The sequence below is a fragment of the Mya arenaria genome, chromosome 2 (assembly GCF_026914265.1).
Source record: "Mya arenaria isolate MELC-2E11 chromosome 2, ASM2691426v1".
Classification (NCBI taxonomy): Eukaryota; Metazoa; Mollusca; class Bivalvia; order Myida; family Myidae; genus Mya; species Mya arenaria.
This window is the reverse complement of record NC_069123.1, coordinates 32,120,335-32,131,032: the sequence shown is the minus strand read 5'-3', so window position 1 is coordinate 32,131,032 and position 10,698 is coordinate 32,120,335. Positions and strand designations below refer to the sequence as shown.

At 37.8% G+C, this 10,698-nt stretch overlaps 1 protein-coding gene across 1 annotated transcript; it reads right to left on the bottom strand.

Annotated features, from left to right (window-relative positions):
• Positions 1-2,445: 2,445 nt before the first annotated feature.
• LOC128246244 (uncharacterized) lies at positions 2,446-4,142 on the bottom strand. Its single transcript, XM_052964438.1, has 2 exons — positions 2,870-4,142; positions 2,446-2,466 (listed from the first exon to the last, which is right to left on the bottom strand). Exons 1-2 carry the CDS (start codon positions 3,578-3,580, stop codon positions 2,461-2,463), a joined length of 717 nt encoding a protein of 238 aa, XP_052820398.1. The 5' UTR covers positions 3,581-4,142; the 3' UTR covers positions 2,446-2,460.
• Between the last annotated feature and the right edge of the window lie 6,556 nt (positions 4,143-10,698).

Sequence of the window (10,698 nt, the reverse complement as noted above, 5' to 3'; positions counted from 1 at the left end):
ACATGCCAGATGGAGGCATTGTCCTTGTTATACACTTATGTACTATCCTGGCTACATGCCAGATGTAGGCATTGTCTTTGTTATACACTTATGTACTATCCTGGCTACATGCCAGATGGAGGCATGGTCTTTGTTATACACTTATGTACTATCCTGGCTACATGCCAGATGGCAGCGTTGTCTTTGTTATACACTTATGTACTATCCTGGCTACATGCCAGATGGCATTGTCCTTGTTATACACTTATGTACTATCCTGGCTACATGCCAGATGGAGGCGTTGTCTTTGTTATACACTTATGTACTATCCTGGCTACATGCCAGATGGCAGCGTTGTCTTTGTTATACACTTATGTACTATCCTGGCTACATGCTAGATGGCATGGTCTTTGTTATACACTTATGTACTATCCTGGCTACATGCCAGATGGCAGCGTTGTCTTTGTTATACACTTATGTACTATCCTGGCTACATGCCAGATGGAGGCGTTGTCTTTGTTATACACTTATGTACTATCCTGGCTACATGCCAGATGGCATTGTCCTTGTTATACACTTATGTACTATCCTGGCTACATGCCAGATGGCATTGTCCTTGTTATACACTTATGTACTATCCTGGCTACATGCCAGATGTAGGCATTGTCTTTGTTATACACTTATGTACTATCCTGGCTACATGCCATCTGGCAGCGTTGTCTTTGTTATACACTTATGTACTATCCTGGCTACATGCTGGATGGAGGCATGGTCTTTGTTATACACTTATGTACTATCCTGGCTACATGCTAGATGGCATTGTCCTTGTTATACACTTATGTACTATCCTGGCTACATGCTAGATGGCATTGTCCTTGTTATACACTTATGTACTATCCTGGCTACATGCTAGATGGCATTGTCCTTGTTATACACTCATGTACTATCCTGGCTACATGCCAGATGTAGGCATTGTCTTTGTTATACACTTATGTACTATCCTGGCTACATGCTAGATGGCATTGTCCTTGTTATACACTCATGTACTATCCTGGCTACATGCCAGATGTAGGCATTGTCTTTGTTATACACTTATGTACTATCCTGGCTACATGCTAGATGGCATTGTCCTTGTTATACACTTATGTACTATCCTGGCTACATGCCAGATGTAGGCATTGTCTTTGTTATACACTTATGTACTATCCTGGCTACATGCCATCTGGCAGCGTTGTCTTTGTTATACACTTATGTACTATCCTGGCTACATGCTAGATGGCATTGTCCTTGTTATACACTTATGTACTATCCTGGCTACATGCCAGATGGCATTGTCTTTGTTATACACTTATGTACTACCCTGGTTAAATGTCAGATGGAGGCATTGTCTTGTTATACACTTATGTACTATCCTGGCTACATGCCAGATAGCAGCGTTGTCTTTGTTATACACTCATGTACTACCCTGGCTACATGCCAGATAGCAGCGTTGTCTTTGTTATACACTCATGTACTACCCTGGCTACATGCCAGATGGAGGCATTGTCTTTGTTATAAACTCATGTACTATTCTTGCTAAGTGCCTGATGGCTGCATTGTCGTTGTTATAAATTTTCAATGATTTCTTGTAGCACAGCCAAGCCTGGTCCAGCCTGTTCTGCAGTTCAAAGCAGTGACCCAGTATGTTGAAGGCTGTGTCTATATGGCCATGGCGTGTTCCCTTGGTGTACTCCAGAAGGTTATCTAGTGCCGTAAATGCTTTTATTGGCTGATGTAGTTCCCTGTACGTGAGGTGTTGTAAGTAGTAAAGGAATGGGATACAGTCAATGACTACATTGTTCTTCCACTCTTCATAAGGTGGTCTGTCTTTAGATTCTATACACCTGCACATTTCGTAAGCAAGATGTTTTGGAATGCAGTTTATTTCTTCTTTTGTAAATGTAATGCACGTCATCATGTATTTTGTTAGCAGCTCTTTACTTGAGAAGGAGACCATCTTGTTGCAAAGCTCATTGCTTGGTTTTGACCCCGTCCTTCCACTATGTGTACAACACTGCCACACTTCTAGTCCTAGTAATGCTGCACAGTCAGTCATTATTTCAATTGACAGCTTGTACCAGTCGACAATTTGCTGTGTAATCGGTTGACTGTGGAGGATTGAGGCAAATTTGGAGGCAATGGTACTATAAAAGAATGGGTTTATGAGAGAAGCTACTTCCTGTTCTATGTCACTGAAGGAATTTGAATTCATTCTTAAAAGGGTTGCGTGAAATAACATTTCATGAACTTTGCTATCGTTGAAATGTTTTGGAATGCAATTCAAGAGGTATTGCATTTCTAGATACAATATTTTCCTAAAGGCATTACACTCAGTTGGAGTCATGTTTATATTGTGACATATATTTTTTTCATTTCCTTTATATTGTTGCAGCCTCGTGCCTATATGGCTGAAATTGTTCAGACACTGCAGTTTTGAGTTGATCAAATCTGAAATAATGCCGATCAATTTAGGAAGTTCCCATTTGTGCAACTTCCCAACAAAAAGGTTGACTCCAGAAATCGTAAAATGCGGACAGTATTTTTGTTTTAACCATCTTAAAAGTGTAGTCAGAATGAGACTAACACATTGCACAATGTTGTCTTCCCTCCATATTGTAGGGGGATAGTTTTCTATTGTATACATCATTGCAGTTTTAATATGAAAAGTGCAGAAGCGATCTTCATACAGTGGTTTGAAAACAGATTTTCTTATTAGTTTGGTAAGTGTATATGCTTTCACTTGTGCAGTTGTTATATCAAACATCAAATATCTTTCCATTAATGTAGTTGAAAACCGCCACTGCAATTTCGATAAAGGGTAGTTTAGCAATGTTGACGGAATGTTACAAACGAATGCTTCATGTTCACATGATTTTGGAGGTGGGCTCTCTCTGTAGCTCTGCGGTACAAAGAAGACTCCAGCCTCCCTGGCCCTTTCCATTATGCCTGTACTTGGCCAATGTCCAGGGCGTGGTCTGTGAAACATGAACTGGCATTCCTCTGGTAGTTCTGCACATTGGTATGCATAAACATTGTCCGCTTCTTCATTGACAGTTATTGATGGTCCGTGTTGAGTAATTTTAAACCAACCACTACTGTATGCTTTGTGCCATTCAACCCATGTATTGGCCACTAACACTCTCCCATCACCAATGAGCACATCATCAGGACCTTCTGTTTTTACTGCTGGTAGTGGCACGTCACCTCTCAGTCTCTGTAAGTAACAGTGCTGCGGAGGAGTGAGCTCATCCCTTAAAACCAAAAGATTTGGCTTTCCTTTCTGCCATTTGTTCAAGTGGAGAATGACATGGACACTTTCGTCACTATGCAAGGTGTCATGATCCGATTCCATCCAAAAAGTTGTTGTGGCCTCAGTCTGACTACCAAAGACGTAATCAGTTAAAGGTATATACTTTAAAATCGAACAAATAGTACTGAATGTTTCAATCCTGAGAAATGTGTTCCTTCTCCACTCAATCATCCGTCTGTTGACACCGATATCCTCCATCACCTGGGACAGCCGCAGAGAAAACAGTCTCTCACTCTCCCGGTCACTATCCATGTCTTGTTTGTATTTAAACTTATTCCATAGTTGTATTTTTTCAATAATGTAAACAAAATGAAATATGAAATAAATTCATTTGCTTGTTGTGGTTACTCTTTTTTGAATTATTTATCTACTCCAAAATTAACAAATAAAATCAACAGTCCAACACGTGAAGACGATACAAGTTTGTCAGTTTCTTTAAAACACAAATCTTAACCCATTATCACGCACGTTTGTGTTACTTGGAGCATGCATTAAATGCAGGTCTTATTTCAACTCAAACTGTTTAAATCACATCCCAATCCCATGAGCTCATATTTCAAATATGCTACACAGATCTGTTAAGTTTCGTAGCATGATGATATATTATGTCCGGTATGTGTTTCACTTCTTCTTACCATACGTCGTGTCTATAACCTTTGTCGTGTGTTTTCATTATATACGTGAATTTCACGACACTTGCCATTTTGGTATAGTTATTGTCAGTTTGTTATGGACACACAGGGTTTCTTGATCTTGAATCATATCCTTATATTTACATTCTAGAACGACCTATTCACTTTTCACAAAATATAGGCTGAACCTGTTACCTGAATGTGTTCATTAGGCAATCGGAACACCTCGGCCAAATCGCACCAACTCGGCCATTTCCGGCAAGCTTCGAGATAGACCTTATCCTACAGATTTGACATATCCCGAAACTTGCCGGAGGTGGCCGAGCTGTTGGTGTCTAAGTATTCCCAAGGTTTATTTTCCCCAGTCCATTTGTCGGGAACCACAGGGCCAATACTTTAAATGCTCTTGATCAAACATATTTCTGACAAATTCTAAATACGCGATCTAGGTAGGATAAACATACATATAATGAGTCCTTTTAGCTCTTCTGTTTTTTTAAAGACGGAAAGTTAAGGTATTTTCATAGCTTTTGTGTTATTGTCGGTGTCGTATTCGACAGCTTCTTCGTCATGCAATACCGTTTACCTTGGTGACAACTCCAAAACTGTTCAATATAGTTGAATTATTCCCCTTTTTACTGAAAAACAAAACAACATAAATGGACATGCGTTGGGGTTTGCTGATAATAAGCTATACCTATATATACAAAGTTTTCGCTATATTTATTATATATGGCAGAAATATGTCTAGGGTAGCATTGTGTGAGAACAAATTAATAGTAGGAGACTATGTTTCCATCTGCATCACACCAAGGGTAAACACACGCACTGGCTATGAATGTGGGGTTTTATTGTATGGAAATATTGATGCCTTTAGTTGTTTTTTGTATTTCTGCGTATGAAAAACATTTTGAAAGGCATAACGTAGAAATATGTACACGTCACGGAATGGGGACTCTAAGGTCTTGTTGGAAAAAAGATGAAGATCTATAACGTGACTGAGTTCATATGGAGTCTTTGTGGGATATTGTGGATCGATTCCGAGTCCTTGTGAGATACTGTGGATCGATTTTGAGCCTTTGTGAGACACTGTGGATCGATTCCGAGCCTTTGTGAGATACTGTGGATCGATTCCGAGCCTTTGTGAGATACTGAGGATCGATTCCGAGCCTTTGTGAGATACTGTGGATCGATTCCGAGCGATTCCGAGCCTTTGTGAGATACTGTGAGATACTGTTTATCGATTCCGAGCCTTTGTGAGATACTGTGAGATACTGTGGATCGATTCCGAGCCTTTGTGAGATACTGAGAATCGATTCCGAGCCTTTGTGAGATACTGTGGATCGATTCCGAGCCTTTATGTGATACTGTGGATCGATTCCAAGTCCTTGTGAGATACTGTTGATCGATTCTGAGCCTTTGTGTGATACTGTGGATCGATTCCAAGTCCTTGTGAGATACTGTGGATCGATTCCGAGCCTTTGTGTGATACTGTGGATCGATTCAGACCCTCTGTGAGATACTGAGGGTCGATTCTAAGTCCTTGTGAGATACTGTTGATCGATTCTGAGCCTTTGTGAGATACTGAGAATCGATTCCGAGCCTTTGTGAGATACTGTGGATCGATTCCGAGCCTTTGTGTGATACTGTGGATCAATTCAGACCCTTTGTGAGATACTGAGGGTCGATTCCGAGTCCTTGTGAGATACTGTTGATCGATTCTGAGCCTTTGTGAGATACTGTTGATCGATTCCGAGCCTTTGTGAGATACTGTTGATCAATTCCGAGCCTTTGTGAGATACTGAGGATCGATTCCGAGCCTTTGTGAGATACTGTGGATCGATTTCGAGCCTTTGTAAGATACTGTTGATCGATTCCGAGTCTTTGTGAGATACTGTGGATCGATTCCGAGTCCTTGTGAGATACTGTTGATCAATTCCGAGCCTTTGTAAGATACTGTTGATCAATTCCGAGCCTTTGTGAGATACTGTGGATCGATTCCGAGTCCTTGTGAGATACTGTTGATCGATTCCGAGCCTTTGTGAGATACTGTGGATCGATTCCGAGTCCTTGTGAGATACTGTTGATCAATTCCGAGCCTTTGTGAGATACTGAGGATCGATTCCGAGCCTTTGTGAGATACTGTGGATCGATTCCGAGACTTTGTAAGATACTGTTGATCGATTCCGAGTCTTTGTGAGATACTCAAAGTCGATCTGGCCTCTGATGAGTTAGGATGGATTGTTGGTAGTCCAGATATAGCGTAGACGTTAGTTACCAATTCCGAGTCTTTGTGTTATTCCGTGGATTGATTTCACCACTGGTGAGTTAGGATGGATTGTTGGTAGTCCAGATACAAATTTATTGTTGTTTTAATAAAATTAAAAATAGTAATTAATCCCAAAACCGTTATGGGGTTGTGTTGTGTTAATCGACATGGTCACTTAAATTTCCTGTCGACAATTGATAGTCCTTATATATGTATCAATATGTATCAGACATTATGATAATATTTTGGGATAAAGAAGCGTTTTGTGGAAATATTGAAAGTCCAAAATACTTCAATAACCTTAAGAATTCAATACCGTGTCAGTAAAAATAAGTAAACCTTTTTCGTAGTGAATTTTTCACCAACTCAGTCGACGCGCCTATTTCATTCTTCAGCTATATTGCTTAAATTAAGTTCAAGGTCAAATATGATGGCCAAAAGTCACATAGCCCTACTTCATCTCCCCTTCATATCTGTTCTACCGCTGAAAGGATTTTAAAATGACTTGGTACAGAATTGAACGCCGACGTACAGACAACATAGCTTAGGTGTCAGATAGCCATTTTTGTTGGCACTGCAAAAGACATGACTCTGCATAATTTTGAAGAAAAAGACGCACAAATGTGCATTTTTGGTGAATTGCTTAGATTAAGTCTCTCGTAGGTTTAAGCGTTCATGAAAATATAAGTATGTCATCCCCGTTCATTGGGATACATTGTATATGCCCTCTTTACCAGTCCGTCAGTCAGTACGACCGTCAATCTGTATGACACTCTTCGTTTCCGCTCAATAACTATAGAACGCTTGGATCTAGGAGCTTCATACTTCGTATGCAGGTTGGTCATGACCAGTAGATAGCCTCTATTGATTATTGATTTTGAGATCAGTAGGTCAAAGGAGAAGGTCGCGGTGAACTCGAGGTGACTAAACGGTTTCCGCACAATAACTGATGATTCTTTGGGTCTATGAACTTCATACTTGGTATGCCAGTTTTTCATGACTAGCAGATGACTCATACTGACTTTGAGATAAGTTGGTCGAAGGTCAAGGTAAAAAACTAATAAACACGTGGGCCTAGAAACCTCCTCATGGGTAGGCAGTTTTGAAACTACCAGTTGATGACCTCTATTTATAATGGATACACTATTAAATTCGGGTGAATAGGTCAATTTTCAAGGTCACTGTTGGTTTGTCTCTAGTCCAAATGTTCGCAATTCAAGACCATTATTCATTATTTCTCAGCTACGACCACAAAATGGGTGAGACGAGCGCTTTTCAAGAAATCGATCTCTTGTTTCTTCAGGCTATATTATTTTAATAACGTTTTTTTAATAGCGAACAAGTAACAACAGCAACGTACGAAACGTGGAACAGCTCGATATCAGACACAAACAAAATCATAGAGCATTAAATATAATGCTTTTTCTAACATTAAGTTCCTTGATTAAAAAAAGGAAAGATAAAATGCCACTCATAAAGTGTCGTTCCATGCGTGTAAATATACTTCTTGGTTCTTAGTAGCTCTGTAGAGTTCTTAGTAACTCTTTGTCGTTTTTATTAGTTCTTATTGGCTCTAAGTGGCTCATAGTGGTTCTTATTAGTTATTCTGACTCTTATTAGGTCTAAGTGGTTCTTAGTACCTCTTAGTGGTTCTAAATAACTCTTAATGGTTCTTAGTAATTCTAAGTGGTTCTCAATAGCTCTGAGTGGTTCTTATTAGTTCTTAGTAGTTCTTCATGATTCTTATTAGTTCTTAGTAGTTCTTCGTGATTCTTATTTGTTCTTAGTAGGTCTAAGTAACTCATAGTGGTTCTTAGTAACTCTTAGTGGTTCTTAGTAACTCTTAGTGGTTCTTATTAGTTCTTAGTAGTTCTTAGTGGCTCTTATTTGCTCTTAGTAGGTCTTAGTAACTCTTAGTGGTTCTTAGTAACTCTTAGTGGTTCTTATTAGTTCTTAGTAGTTCTTAGTGGCTCTTATTTGCTCTTAGTAGGTCTTAGTAACTCTTAGTGGTTCTTAGTAACTCTTAGTGGTTCTTATTAGTTCTTAGTAGTTCTTAGTGGCTCTTATTTGCTCTTAGTAGGTCTTAGTAACTCTTAGTGGTTCTTAGTAACTCTTAGTGGTTCTTAGTAACTCTTAGTGGTTCTTTTTAGTTCTTAGTAGTTCTTAGTGGCTCTTATTTGCTCTTAGTAGGTCTTAGTAACTATAAGTGGTTCTTAGTAGCTCTTAGTGGTTCTTAGTAGCTCCTAGAGGTTTTTCTTAGCTCGTTTTGGCTGTTATTAGTTCTTAGTGCTCTTAGTGGTTCTTATTTGTTCTTATTAGTTCTTAGTAACTCTTAATGGTTCTTAATAACTCTTAGTGGTTCTTAATAGCTCTAATGGTTCTTATTAGTTCTTCTTGACTCTTGTTAGTTCTAAGTGGTTCTTAGTACCTCTTTGTGGTTCTTAATATCTCTTAATGGTTCTTAGTAATTCTAAGTGGTTCTTAATAGCTTTTAGTGGTTCTTATTAGTTCTTAGTGCCTCTTTGTGTTTTTTAGTAACTCTTAGTATCCTAGTAATTCTTAGTGGTTCTTAGTAACTTTTTATAGGTCTTAGTAACTCTTAGTGGTTCTTAGTAGCTCGTTTTGGTTGTTATAAGTTCTTAGTAGCTCCTAGTGGTTCTTAGTAACTCTGTAACTCTTAGTGATATAACTTAGTAACTCTCATTAGGTCTTAGTAACTCTTAGTGGTTCTTAGTAGCTCGTTTTGGTTGTTATAAGTTCTTAGTAGCTCCTTGTGGGTCTTAGTAACTCTGTAACTCTTAGTGATATAACTTAGTAACTCTCATTAGTTCTTAGTAACTCTTAGTGGTTCTTACTTACTCTTTATGGTCTTAATTGTTCCCAGTAACTTTGTTAAAGTTAATCGTTATTAACGAGATTGTTGTTAACTTTTAAAAGTGAACTATTTGATGAGGTTCTCATATATTTAAATATAAACAAGTTCAGCTGAAACTATTGTCTTAAATATTGTTATAAATACAGCAGAACAATCGGCCTATTTCTTTCCGTGTATATAATTTTTAAATTAAGATATGAGTACTGTTTATTTAATGAAGTAATACACTGTGTACATTAAAGTGAGGTTTAATGTATATATGCGGTTTTTTCACACTGTATATTTAATTAATAATACATATAAGTTAGGTTAATTTCGTTCATGCATGTTATCACACCGTCAGAATAAAACAACACTAAAGTATGTTGCTTATGGCGTAATAAAATACAAATGTTGCAACTTTTTGTCATTTGAAATATATAAAACATCCTAGGTACGCGCAGGATGTTGGCTACACTTTATCTAAAGTTCACTAACATGGACACATATTTAAGCTTTGTTATCTCAATGGCTTAGGCTTAAAAAATAATGTTAGTTTACGGTGTCCCGGCCTACCCTGTTTTTGCCCCGACCCTAGAACTTTTATTGCCTCGAGAATTATGTTTTATTATTTGTTTGATTTTTCCTTGTTTTAAAAGTTTAAACATGAAGTTTTTTTGGCTTTTAACAATACCAGTGATGTTTATACTGATTGTAAACGTGTTTTTAGCATTTACTTTATAGTTTATTGGATACAGAAAAGAATCATGAAACGATTTGCCTAATAAAAAGAAAGAATAATTTTTTTTATTTTAGTCCTACCTTCCCTATTTTTTAGGCATGAAACATGAAACAAACATATCTATTTTGACGCCTTCGAGTTTTTGTTAATCTTTCATGTACATTTGTATAACAATTCTTTTATCTTATTTGCACGTGTGCGATATCAGTAATGCTGGAGAAGTGTCTCATTGATTTGTCAATAAATGAATTCTGAAGTTTGGTCCCTGTACGGTACGGAATCCTATTTGTGCCATCGCGATCCCGCCCCTAGATTTTTGAACATGTCCAAGAAGAAGAACGAATTATTTCAATGTTAAAATGTCGCATCTTTTTAAAAAAATTGTTCAGTACTCTATACAGTATAGTAAAACATTGTGTTTCTTAGTTGAATTTCGATAAAAAATATGCATGATTCAATATTTAGTTCGGGGCATCATCTCGATAAAAAAGGCGATATGTATTGCTGCATCGGCGGATCCTTTTCCATTGAATTCCTAGAGGTTTTGCGATATTAAATACTGTACGAATTGAAAAAAATGCGACATTTTAGCAAACAAAAATCGCTGTTTTTTCTTCAACATTTTCAAAATGCGAAGGACAGGATCGCGATGTCCCTTTTCGGATTCCGTACCAAATATAAGGTCACTGTTCAGAATAAAGTGCTCGTTAATTATTATTTATATATTTACGGATATTCACCACCGCGCATAACTTGTGACTGTTATGGCTGAAATGCGATAATTAAAGTGAGTGGCCTCTAAGCATTTAGATCTCCATGATATTGACAACGAAACAACTAAACTTCCTGTTTGTATTATTTAACTAGTCCAGA

Excerpts from the sequence above, each read along its gene's own strand:
- LOC128246244 (XM_052964438.1), bottom strand. The coding sequence starts at position 3,580 with ATGGATAGTGACCGGGAGAGTGAGAGACTGTTTTCTCTGCGGCTGTCC.